At 46.2% G+C, this 12,275-nt stretch overlaps 1 protein-coding gene across 20 annotated transcripts in view; it reads left to right on the forward strand.

Annotated features, from left to right (window-relative positions):
- AOPEP (aminopeptidase O (putative)) overlaps window positions 1–12,275 on the forward strand; it is a 343,279-nt gene that overhangs the window by 319,112 nt on the left and 11,892 nt on the right. For 9 of the 20 annotated variants that reach the window (XM_045043604.1, XM_045043600.1, XM_045043605.1 and 6 more), the window contains one exon: window positions 210–326. The exons of 3 other annotated variants lie outside the window; for them this stretch is intronic. In XM_045043604.1, the coding sequence (XP_044899539.1) occupies window positions 210–326 (117 nt within the window). Of the gene's footprint in view, window positions 1–209; window positions 329–7,229; window positions 7,373–8,121; window positions 8,144–9,605; window positions 9,705–11,248; window positions 11,958–12,275 lie in introns of those variants that run through there. 8 more of the 20 variants (XR_006589152.1, XM_045043608.1, XR_006589153.1 and 5 more) reach the window with 8 other exon arrangements.

Consider the following 12,275-nt stretch of genomic DNA (forward strand, 5'->3'; position numbering starts at 1 on the left):
AAAAAATCACATTGTACAACCTAAAAATAAAAAGATAAACACCAGATCTTTTGATCTTCTCTAAATTTAGAACTGACATGAAAAGCCATGGAGAATAGGGCTTAATCAGGCCCGGGAATGCAGTGTCTTTGGGAACACAGTGTAAGCCCTGAGGTTTTACCAAGGTCAAGTTTGTAGTCTTTTCACAAGCTTTTTGGTTTTGCCTTTAGCTCCTTCCAGACCAGCTTGTCTTACTTCTGGAGCATCTCTTGGAGCAGAAGACTTTGAACCCCCGGACTCTTCAAAGCCTTGAAAGGGCATATCGCCTTACCCAGCAGGATGCAGAGGTAACCAGGAGCGCTCTTGGAGCTTAGACACTGGGCCCTCGCTGTTGGGGGAGAGAGGTGGTCCCATCGCCCCCATGCTGCTAAAGCTTCTGTTTCCATCAGCAGCATCCTTGCTGTGTGGTTATGATGAAGAGCAGGTACTTGGAGCCGAGCGTAAGCTGTTCCCCCGGTTGTGTTTGCTCCAGCAGGGGGCCTCTGCTCCTCATTTCACCAGAGTATCTTGCCGTCCTAAGTTTTCCCTTTTTACTTCTCAAATCATGAGGATGGAATAAGTCTCCTAAAGGAATGAGCAGACAGGGTGCGGCGTTTCTGAATTATAACTCAGGCGGTCATTTTGTGCACGACGTGCACCATCCCGCAGCACGTTTAAGGAAACTTGGCTCAGATGTGCCACAGCTTCTCAGTCGTGTTCAGTTAGGACAGGAAAGGAGCCATGTGTGAAGGAAATGAAAACTGAATCTAACAGCCGTGGTTTGAAAAGCAAAATCGGATGCTTGTGGAAAGCAATATGATGTGGTTCATAATATCTTCTAGTTTATTGTGAAGAATGCAGTGTGAATCCTAAGGTGAATTCCAGGAGTTTTTATATATAAAATAGTAAATAGTTATTGTAGTAAGTCATCTGAAGAAAAAAACAAGCACCCAATCAAAAAGAGAAAAGCTTTTTTATGTAAAACCCTTAAAATGCAAGTAAGTCTGGTTTGTGTCTGGTTGAAATAACTGAACATTTAAAAACCGTCCAGTCCAGCGTGGCAGCCTTCAGGCACGTGTGGCTCTTGAGTAATGGATACATGGCTGTCGTGAACTGAGACGTGCTGAGAGCGTGAGATGCACCCTGGATATTGAAGACGTAGTGTGTAAAAAAGCAAATTATCTCATTAATAATTTCTTCTTGTTTTATACAATGTCAAAATGATATTTTGGTACGTTGGGTTAAATAAAATATTATTAAAACTAATTACAGTCATTAAAATGGAGTAAATTGAGAAAAGCCCCTCGTTATTAGATTAAAAGGTAAGATGGACATTGTTATGCATTTTAAAGCCCCATAAATTCGGGAATTAATGGAAAACTCCAGAGAAGACCCGTGTAGCTTTTTACCCACCTGAGCACAGATCAAACGTGCAACGGTTGCTGTTTATTTCAACTCTTATATTTTTGTTTATGGGAGTTTCCAAATGCCAGCGTGTTATTTTTAATTAGTATTTAAAAGACGTTTTTATTTATAGGCATGAGGTTATGTTTTAATCAGAGCTGAATGCTGCTGAAATGCCAGGCCCCTGTGACCAGCAGCGGCCAAGGCAAGGGCAGGCGGATCACAGCAGGCGCTGGGCACCTGTCACTCTCTGCCTGGAAGCCAGGAGGTGGGAGACCCTGTTTTCCCCCTTCCTTTTGGCATAAAACACATCGTGTTCTTCACTTACAGCTCAACGAAGTTGTTACCTGTAACCTCTTAAACCTATGAGAAGTAGGGCAGGTTTAATTTGGTTACTTACAATATCTCACAAAACTTATAAACCAGGATACCTGAAGCCAGGGCAGGCTTTCCAGCTTGGGTCTCTGTTGGCGAGAGCCTGGGGCCTGAGGCCTGCTTTAGTCCATTTGTATAACTAGTGCAGTCCCTGTTGCTCTTTGCAGATACTTAGCTCTGCCAGGCACTAGGGTGACAGCAGTGGTCATGAGCAGCGAGGGTCACCGTTAGGAAGTTTATAGTCTTCTGGAAAGACAGCTCATAAGTAAATGAATAAGACCATTTCAGGTAAGAACTATGTAAGAGATACACAGGATGAAGCCAGGCTAGGTGTCTCTAGATAGAGTACTCCAGAAAGGCCACGCAGAGAAAGTGACATTTGAGCCAGGACCTAAGGACAAAAAGGAACTGGCCATATCAAGCCCAAGGGCCAGGGGTGATTTCCATACAGGGGTGACCACAAGTACAAAGGTGTGAACTCGGCATGTGCTAGGATAGGGGTCAGCAAACTTTTTCTGTAAAGGAGATATTTAATATTTCAGGCCATACGCTTTCTTTTGCAGCTGTTCAACTTTGCTGTTATAGTCCAAAAGCTGCCGTAGATGGCATGTAAACAAACATGTGCCGTGCACGGGTAAAACTTTTTGTGGACCCTGAAGCTTGAATTTCATATAATTATCACATGTCCCAAGATACTCTTTTTGTTGTTGTTCTTTTTAAAAACCATTTAAAAGCATACACACCGCTCCTAGCTGCAGGCTGATCTGGCCTGCCTTATCCGGGGTTTGTTGACCCCTGTGCTGAGGCATGCAGGGCTGAGGTCAGGGGTGGGCAGGGGCCAGATCAAGGAGGGCCTTGGGGCTGTGGTGCACGGTTGGGATTTTTTTCTAACAATGTGCCCTCACCTCGCCCCCTCCCCAGGTTCTCTGAGGTCCTGGCATGTAGTTGGTTATGCTGACAGCTTGTCTCACTGTGAAGTTTCCTTGAAATGTCACTCAGAACCAGAAAAGCAACAGGATTTTGGCCAACCAGGGTGTTTTCTAGAAACTTCATTAGTTAAGTGTGATTTCTTGTGACATTGATTAGCAGGAATTTAGTTGAATAACCATCTGCCTTTATTTTAAATGACAGAACATTTCATGGGAGAAAGAATTGTTATTTGGTTGGAAGGGCTTGAGGATTCTGACTTTATTCTCAGTGTTTCTCCTTGACCTAGATCAATAAGGATAGTCCTCTTTGGTTGTTATCGGGGCTTTTAAACATGTAGTAAATAGCAGTTGGTGGAAAGCTGGCGGAACTTGAGTGTGGCAGGCTGTGTGTGGAGCACGCCTGTGGGAAAGGGTTCTGGATGGGCTTCCCCGGGAGCAGTGTAGGCTAAAGCCCCGTGATCCTTGTTCAGGGTGCTGTGACCTTGGGATCAAGACTTGAGCCCCAGAAACTGCCGGGCTCTATGGCCCACAGCAGGGAGTGTTATCCCCCATGTTTCCAAGGTGTCTCCCCTTATTCTTGAACAGGCCTATTTCCTGAAAGCGTATGTGTAAAGTCGTCTTGGACAGGGGAGCCCACTTCCCCGGGCTTTGCTGCTACAGTGTTTCCACAGCTTGCGGCAGTGGGGTCTTCAGCTGTGATCATGCCCCTGATCACTGCAACCCTCCTTTTTTGGCAGAACAGCACGTCCTTGATGCATCCCACCAGAAGATTCTCACCTATTTAAGGCGCCTGTCTTGCCGCGAATGGGGCCCCTCTGTTCAGTAGCTGCTTCAGCTTCTTCACTGTCACCCTCCTCGGCCCCTCCCTCCTTCCTTCCCTGTGTGTGGACAGCCTAGTGCAGGCCCACGAGGAAGTCTGTGTCTCATTGTTCTCTCCAGGTAGCTCAGTGTCGGTGCCTGTTGTGCAGCTTCTGTGTGTCAGCTGTGGTAGAGCGTCTGCTCTGTGTGTCAGGGTTTCCGAGCATGGTGCCGTCTGCTCACCAGGGTGTTGTGTGTCAGATTGGTGGGTGTCGGCCTTCTGACTTCCCTGTGCCCGTGTCACCTGTGGCGTGAATACACGGGTCTGCTCCCAGTCTTACAAGAAGAGCGCCGGAGTACAAACGCAATTGGAAGCTGGGCAGTCATGGGTGTCCTCCTAGGCCACTTTGTGCCTTGCCTGCCTGCTCTCGTTGCCACCATCTGAAACGGGCACTGGTGGTGGGGAATGTTTGCCTTCGTTAGCCTGGAAAGTATCGTTGAGTGCAAGGGTCACCCCTCTTTTACATCCTTAGCTACCGAAACTACTAACCTTATTGTGGGGCTGCTTTAACCAAGATGGAAAATGAGCTGAGGAAAAATTTAGTTCACAGAAATATGATGTCTACACTTTTTGACCATATTGGCCCAAATAAAGAACTCTGGAAGTTTACAAATACAAGTTTTAACTGATTCTTGAAACAAAAGATCTTTTCTAAGTTCCTTTCTAAGTGAAGACTTTCCTGCCCTCTTCAGCAGGTCCTTCAAAAAGTGTAAAAATAGCTGCTGTGGTAGTGAGGTGAGGGTCCACGCAAGGTGGCTCTGGGACCTTTCTCCCCAAGAGCCCCACAACTGACCTGGAAGTTAACTTCTTTCTAAACCAGTGTTTTGGTTTTTTAAAAAAATTTTTTTAATGTTTGTTTATTTTTGAGAGAGACAGAGACAGAATGTAAGTGGGTTAGGGGCAGAGACAGAGGGAGGCACAGAATCTGAAGCAGGCTCCAGGCTCTGAGCTGTCAGCACAGAGCCTGAAGCGGGGCTCAAACCCACGAGCTGTGAGGTCATGACCTGAGCCGAAGTTGGACACCCAACCGACTGAGCCACCCAGGCGCCACAAAGTTAACTTCTTCCTACAGACTACAGCCAAGCACTTCAAAATTAGGGGCACACCTCCGATGAACTTTCAGGAAATTCAGAATCAGCAACTCAGTGTCTTATCTGTCTTAGGTAAGAGTGGGGGACGTTAGAAAGGTCCCCAAGGTGTCATGCCCTGCCCTGGTGCTTCAGTTGGTAGATTGAGCCAGAAAATTAATTCTTGGGAGAGGCCATGACCAGCATCAGCTCCCCCCATCATTGCGTTTGGGGAAGTACTGAAGGCTGAAAGGAGAGGTCTCCTGGGTTAGGTTGGAATGGGACAGCTGGGCACTAGCCCTCAGTCTCCCTGGATGTGCTCCCATGACTGGCCACACGAAGGGAAGGATGGTGCCTGTTCCTGACGTCAGGAGCCACTCTCCATGCCATGATCTCCTCTTAACACCCCCACAGAACATCTGGTACTGGCCAAAACACTGACTTAGGAACGAGCTACACTCAAGTGCCAGGCCCCCAAGAGGCTGCTGACCACAGCCAAGTCGTCCCCCTGCTGGGTTCCGTCTTCGTGTCTGCACAGTTGTTGCCGGGACCAGACATCAGGTGTTCCAGCTTGAATGACCACAGCCAACTGGCAAAAAGAGTTTGACAAAACCAGTTTTACTCTTACATTGTCTATTATAATTTCCTATTTTGTTTTCTTTTAAAACGTGCATTGTGATGCCGTAAACTTAGTTTATGACCCACCAAATGGGTGCCAGCCACAGTTTGAAAAATGCCGGATGAGGTGATGTCGGGGTCCTCACCAGCTCCCCTGCTTCCGCCTTGCGGACTGTGGACCACGATCCTGTGCCTCCACCTTCTCAGGATTAAAGTAGAGCCATGAACCCCTTCTTCATGGGACCGTCAGCAACATGCTGTGAGAAAACGTCTGTGAGCATCCATGGCTTTAACGTAATGTGTGTTCATGTAAGACTCACAGTCTCTCTTTTGTTGTGAAATGGTCAAGTTATGTTATTTAGCTTGGACAACCTTTGTATTCTCTCCTTCCTTTAATCTGTCAGGGAGAAAGAGAAAAAAGAAACATAGGCTACCTAACTGCTGGGAGCCCTTAAACATCTGGTCACAGAATTCTTGATCTGGGGGTGTGGTGGGCTTGTGGGGTATGATGCCGGGGAGAACTGGCTCTGAATCACGGTTTGCCAACCTTCTGGACTGTGGTGGGGTGGCCGGGGCATTGCAGGAACTTTAGCATCCTTGGCCTTCACGTGCTACCAGGTGTGCTGCCCACCCACCCCTGATCTGGCAGTCAGAAATGTCTCCAGACATACCCAAGTGTCTCCTGGGGGGCAGAGTCACCCCATTTAAGAACCCCATCTCTATAGCCCCAACTGATTCACAAAAGGCAATTTTTTCCTCTCATCTAATAAAGCGTCTGATGAGTGGTTACAACACAACATGGAGGAGCTAGAAAGATTGTTAACAACATGTAAGGGCCATCCTGAGTCATCGTACTCATGAGGCTCCAAACAGTGTAACCTTGGGAGAGGTGAAAACAAAATCTCTTACAGGGAAGAAAAAGAAGGAACTTATGACTAAAGTAGTAGTAGCAAATAAAGCCGAGGAAACAGATTAGCAAAGAAGGGCAAACCTGTTTTACCACTAGTGTGCAGAAAAAGCCCTGCCAGCATCCGTGGGCTCTGCTCTGAAAAGGACACGTTCAAGGTTGATTGCAAATGGAAAAACATCCAACCTTGCAGGCCTTTCCCACACCGCTGCCTTTCCTCTCTTTCCCGATGAAGGGCCCTTGAACCCTCTCCCACGGTGGGCTTTGCCTATGCAGGGAGGGCACGTATTTGCATACATCGTTACTAAGAGAATTTTTCATTTGCTTGAACAGAAAACACGACAGGCTCTCTTTGAAGTCCAGAGGTAGACAGGAGAATTCCAGGAATGCAAGGGTCTGACAGCTCTGGTGCCCATTTCTGGTTTCGTTTGGGCCCAAAACATAGTTTCTATGAATTGAGAGAATTTCATGGTTCGGAGACCTTGACATGTTATAAAAGGGCAGAGAATAAAAGTTTAGTGTAAGGTGTTATATCTCTGAATTCTGAAATTGATCCATAGTTGTGACTGTGCCCATTCCTTTTAATGCTAACATTCCTTCCATTCAAGGTTACCATCTTCTTCTGCAGGGTGTTCCGGTCTGTTCCCTGTCATGCAGAGCTCCCAGTACCCCTTTCCTAGGCTGCTTGCTTTCCCACAGTATTCCAGCTACAAAATAAACACTCCTATTTTGTTTTCCACACAGAACAGTTTAGAGGAGAGATTAGATGTGATCACTTAGGTCTTGTTGCCGCCTCAGGCTGCTCTGTCGGTTGCATTTGTTAAAATGCAGTCCACTGAACTCCATGCCTCCTTCTGCTCTGGCTCCACGCACAATCTAAGCAGCACGAAGGCAGATGCTGTGGCCTTGCTGACATCTGGCCCCGTAGTCCTGGTGCCGTGTGAGAGCTGCATGGTGCAGGGACACTGGGCAGGACCAGTGCCGGGCTCAGCATGCCCCAGACGCGCCTGCAGTGACACCCTTCCTTCCCTCCCTCCCTCCCTCCCTCCCAGAGGCTGCTCTGCTGTACATGTACCCCAGGACGTCTCCAGGTCCTCAACCAGCATTGTCAAGAGGCACCATCCTGGCCCAGAGCCCCACGAGGCAGTTTTGGGATTAAACGTGAAAGAAGAGACCATTATGGAGAGTGAGAATGGTGTGGTAATAATTAGTGAGATGGTTTACTAGGGTAAGATATGGGGCGGGAGCTTCCAGAAAGGCAGGTTGGCATCTGCCATATCCAGCATTAGGCTTTTTGTCACAGTTTTTTTGCAGGGACAAGGGGTCTGGCTTGGTGGCCCCTTGATGTGGTTAAGCTCAGGTTGCAAATCAAGAGGTCAACTGCTAATGAACCCAAACTTTAGGATGTGAGCTATAAATAGTGTGAAATAATACCCACTTTTTAAAAAGCCAAGACCGTGCTTGTGGGGGGCACTCAGCTGCCCCTTTGACACAGCATCATATTTCCTTTTCTAGTTTTCAGAGCTGGGTGGGGTACAAGTTGAAAAAAGAGATCAGGGTAATTTTCTTTAGTTGCTTTAGATATATACCTGTCTTTAAACTTTGTGCCTTTTATGATGTGGGAAAGAACAGAGCTCTTATACAATTCTTTAGTTATATTTTTTTCTTTGTTGTATTTGGTTTATGAAACATGTTTTAGAATATTTCCTTCCAAGTCAGGAAGATCTCTCTAGGTCTTTCTTTCTTGGAGTTTTCTTGATTATTCAGTTCAGTGCCTCTAGAATTTTCCTGGGGAAATCTTGCAATGACTAGTTTCCCCTGCTATAGTGTGATAAAGGAACTTTTCAAAAAGTGATGTAAAGTGACAGAGTTGAAAGACTTTTATTTTTTATTTATTTTTTATTTTTTTAATTTTTTTTTAACGTTTATTTATTTTTGACACAGAGAGAGACAGAGCATGAACGGGGGAGGGGCAGAGAGAGAGGGAGACACAGAATCGGAAACAGGCTCCAGGCTCTGAGCCATCAGCCCAGAGCCCGACGCGGGGCTCGAACTCACGGACCGCGAGATCGTGACCTGAGCTGAAGTCGGACGCTTAACCGACTGAGCCACCCAGGCGCCCCAAGACTTTTATTTTTTAGATGAATATTCCTTTTTGTTTCTGAAGGCAGGGATTGTGTTTTATTTACCTTGAATTGTTACCGTATGTTGGGGCTGCTGAAATATGTGTTAAATGATGAAGATAAAGGAAAAAGTGAACCACTTAATGGCATAGTCTCAGTTTTTCTTCTAAGGACCATTTAAATAAACACTTAACATCAGTTCATACTATTTATAATTTATCTGTAAATACAACAAAAAGGAAAGGAACATTTAATAGAGGGGTGGTTAGCCATAGGCTCAGCCAGACTTGATTAGAAAAGTTCCTGGTCTCTTCCTGTTCTTTATTTTTGGCCATTTGGTGCTCAGCAGCAGGTCTTGTGGTATGGAAACTTTAAGGGGCATCATCTAATCTTGCTATATACCTCTCCACCCCCAATCTGTACAGATTTTCTCAGCAAGATGCAGAGATGAACACATTTTCTGGGGTTACAGATAACATTGCCCTAATGCTCTTTTGGTAGAGCCCAAAACCCAGCTACAGCTCATGTCGATTTTGTCTTTAAGGGGCTCATGAGTGAAATCACTGGGGGGTTTTGTTCGTTCTTCTGGGCTCTTTATACCTCCAGTAGTTTACATATTTTTGTATTTCTGTGCTGAAATACACACCAAAAAAGCACTGTATTGTTTGTGAACACTGCCCTTTTTTTCCCCCACAACTATAAAATGAGCCATGTTCACACATAAAGTGTCCCATAAGTGCCCTAAAATAGAGGACTCACTTTTGCCACTTTCCAGATCGCTTTTCTTCCCTCCAGTGCCTTGCCTGGACACTTTCCTTGCTCTCTAGTTCCATGGCACATCAGGAGTTGAGGTTGGGTTAGTAGCCTTTGAGCTGTCAGTACCTATGCACCACACACAGAACACAGCCTCTCCTGGGGGTGTGTGTGCAGGGAGCCTTCCCCAGGACAGCTGTTGCAGGCAGGGGCAGTGTTCTGTGGACCCCACACAGTTTCCTGGCAGCGTGTGCCTCTCACGTGCGAATGTTTGTGCCCGTACCTGATGGCAAAGAGAAGATGATATTGGATTTAAATTGTTTAAAAATTTAAGAGTCCTCGTTTATATGCAAATGATGGCATGCGGGGTGTGTGTGTGTGTGTGTGTGTGTGTGTGTGTGTGTGTGTGTGTGAAATTTAAAGATCAGCTAAACCTTATGGGGTGGCATTGTAACTGGTTCTTCTAAGCTACTTTGTCTGCATGTTGCTGCACTGCAGCCTTGAACCACGTGGACCCATGTTCGGTAGACCAACTGTCTCGCCCCTCTGTAGGGAGAAGCAGCCCACCGTGCTGAGCACAGGCGGAGCCTGCCATCCAGGAAGCAGTAGGCCAGAGCCGGCCCTGCCCCAGCCCTGCTGTCAGGACACCAGGTAGTTCCCTCAAGAAGAGACCCTAGGGGCACCTGGGTGGCTCAGTCAGTTGAGCTTCTGACTTCGGCTCAGGTCATGATCTCACAGTTGGTGGGTTCGAGCCCCACATCAGGCTCTGTGCTGACTGCTTGCTCAGAGCCTGGAGCCTTGCTTTGGATTCTGTGTCTTCTTCTCTCTCTGCCCCTCCCCCACTCACGCTTTGTCTCACTCTGTTTCTCAAAAACAAATAAATGTAAAAAAAATTTTTTTTAAAAAGAAGAGACCCCATAGTAGTCCCCTTTGCTGAAACAGCCTTCCCCAGTTGGGCTCTTGAGTTGTTTTTAATAACAGCTCTGAGAAATAATATAATTTATAATACATAAATATAAAATATTTATTATTTATATATTATTTATGTGTATGTTTATTATTTATATGTTATATAAATAATATAATAATTTGCTCATTAAAGCAAATAGTATATCCACAGGAGAAGCAAGAAGGGTTAGAACTTGCCTGAGAGAACTCTGAATAGGGCTGCCTCCTTTATAATCCTTGATGTCTGTCATACATTTATCCTCCCTGTCACTCTCTGTGGACATGTCCAGTGTGGGGGTCCCCACAGCCGTCTGAAGGATCTCTGTTTTGCAAGTTGCCTCAGCATGAGTTGTATTTGGCTGTAACCAGTTATGACTGGTTTTACATAACCAGAGCATGACGGATGGTTGGTAGGAGCCCCGAGAAATTGCTGAGAGCCTCTGAGGCCTCCCGTGTTGCCTTTACCCTGGGCAGAGGGATCTGCCCACCTGGCTTCGTGACATCAAGTGCAGAAACTTTTCATTTCTTTTTGTTTCAAAAAATCGCGTAAAGACTTCTGCTCTTCAAGAGAAAAGGAGAAGTGCTAGGGGTCTTGATGTGAGGGCCACACGGCTGAAGGGTCTTCCATGTTTCCTCGTGAGGGAGAGCGGACGAGGCGTGCCCAGCCCCAAACAGAACGCTGGTCGGAGATGCCGTCTGTCCCGGAGTCGCTGCAGAGGCTTTCCTGCCGTTGCGCTGCTGGGCAGGCCTCCGTCACCGGCCGTAAAGCCACTTTAAAACAAAGTTAAATCTAATTTCAGACACAAATGGAAAAAGCAGGTTCATTTATTGCAGTGTTAGACTTACTAACTCCCAAAAGCCATGGGCCTTGGTCTTTCTGTTTACAGATACAAAATGGAACTCTAAATGAGGTTTAATGGGCTTCCCAGATCATGTTCCCCAGACAGACTTTTTCCCCTTTAACAGTCAATTTTGAAATCAAAAGGACTGAGAAGAAAGGGGAGTACTTCCTGTCATAAATAGGATAGGTGGTATTCTTCACAGCGTTTTACAGCTTCCAACTGCACCTTATAATTCCAAAGTCGCTGGGAAGCATCTGAGTCTTTAATAGTGATTCATTCATTCAGAACCGTTTATCAAGCGTGTACTGTGTGCCAGGCACTGAGATGAGGCCTTCAGGTCATCTTTAGATGACCTGAAGGCACCCAGGCCCCTGCTCTCACTGAGCTTGTACACTGCATACACAGGCAAACAAGGAGATGCAACCTGTTCCATGAGGCACAACACCGAGTGGCCAGTGGTGGTGGAGTGCTGATGAACTTAGGCCACAGAGGCAAGGTCAGGGATGCACATGTACAAGATCCAAAGAGCAAACAGGTATGCTGGGAAGAGTGGGACCACAGCAGGGCCGTCTAGTGTCACAGCAGAAGTCCTTGTCCCCTCCCCTCCTGTGTGCTGGCCTCTCACAGCCTGCTTGTTAAAAAGCCATAGTCTCTTAACATACTTTGGGACTTTCTGGGACACACTGAGACTTTACATTAGCAGGGGAGCATTCCCTGCCGTTGTTTTTAAGTGATGGTGTGCAGGCTGCACTCAGCGAGCAAACCCAACAGCGGCAGATAGGGAAAAGGAGAAATGCAAAATAATATATCCATGTTGAATGCTGCTGTTAAGATCAGAAATGAATTTGGCTGAATGGCTAGAATTTCATGTTCATTGGGTTCTCCATTTGTGCAAACTTAATGTGTTTATAATTTTTAAACATTTAAAGATAAAGCAAGGGAAGCAGCTTCCTACAGGAGCCATAGGTGCCTGCTCAGGCTTGGATGTTGACGTGCATCAAACCAAACCCTGGCTCCCAAACCACAGCGACAGAAGCAACATGGTTGACTCTCTCTCTGACCTTGACTGATGTACGGTGTTGGTGACACAGTGGCTATCAGAGCCAAGTCTAAGGTATTAGCCAAGTTACTGGAACTAATCTCTTGTCTTACATATACAGCAGTCTCTGCTCATTCTGTGTGATTCCATTTATTTTTCAGGCACAGTAACTCCTCTGTGAGACTCTGTTTTTCAAACTCTGCCTGCAAGGCCCCACAGTTTACTGTTTAATTTAAAGGTGTTTCCTACCTGACACAGAGGTTCAGTCTGCTTGAAGAATCACTTAAATTCTTTTCTCAAACTGGTCTTTAGGAGGTTCCAGAGTACACCTTTTTTTTTTTTTTTTGAGAGAGGGAGAGAGAAGAACATGCATGTGCAAGAGGTGCAGAGAGG

Source organism: Felis catus, chromosome D4, assembly GCF_018350175.1.
Source record: "Felis catus isolate Fca126 chromosome D4, F.catus_Fca126_mat1.0, whole genome shotgun sequence".
In the NCBI taxonomy this organism is placed as follows: domain Eukaryota; kingdom Metazoa; phylum Chordata; class Mammalia; order Carnivora; family Felidae; genus Felis; species Felis catus.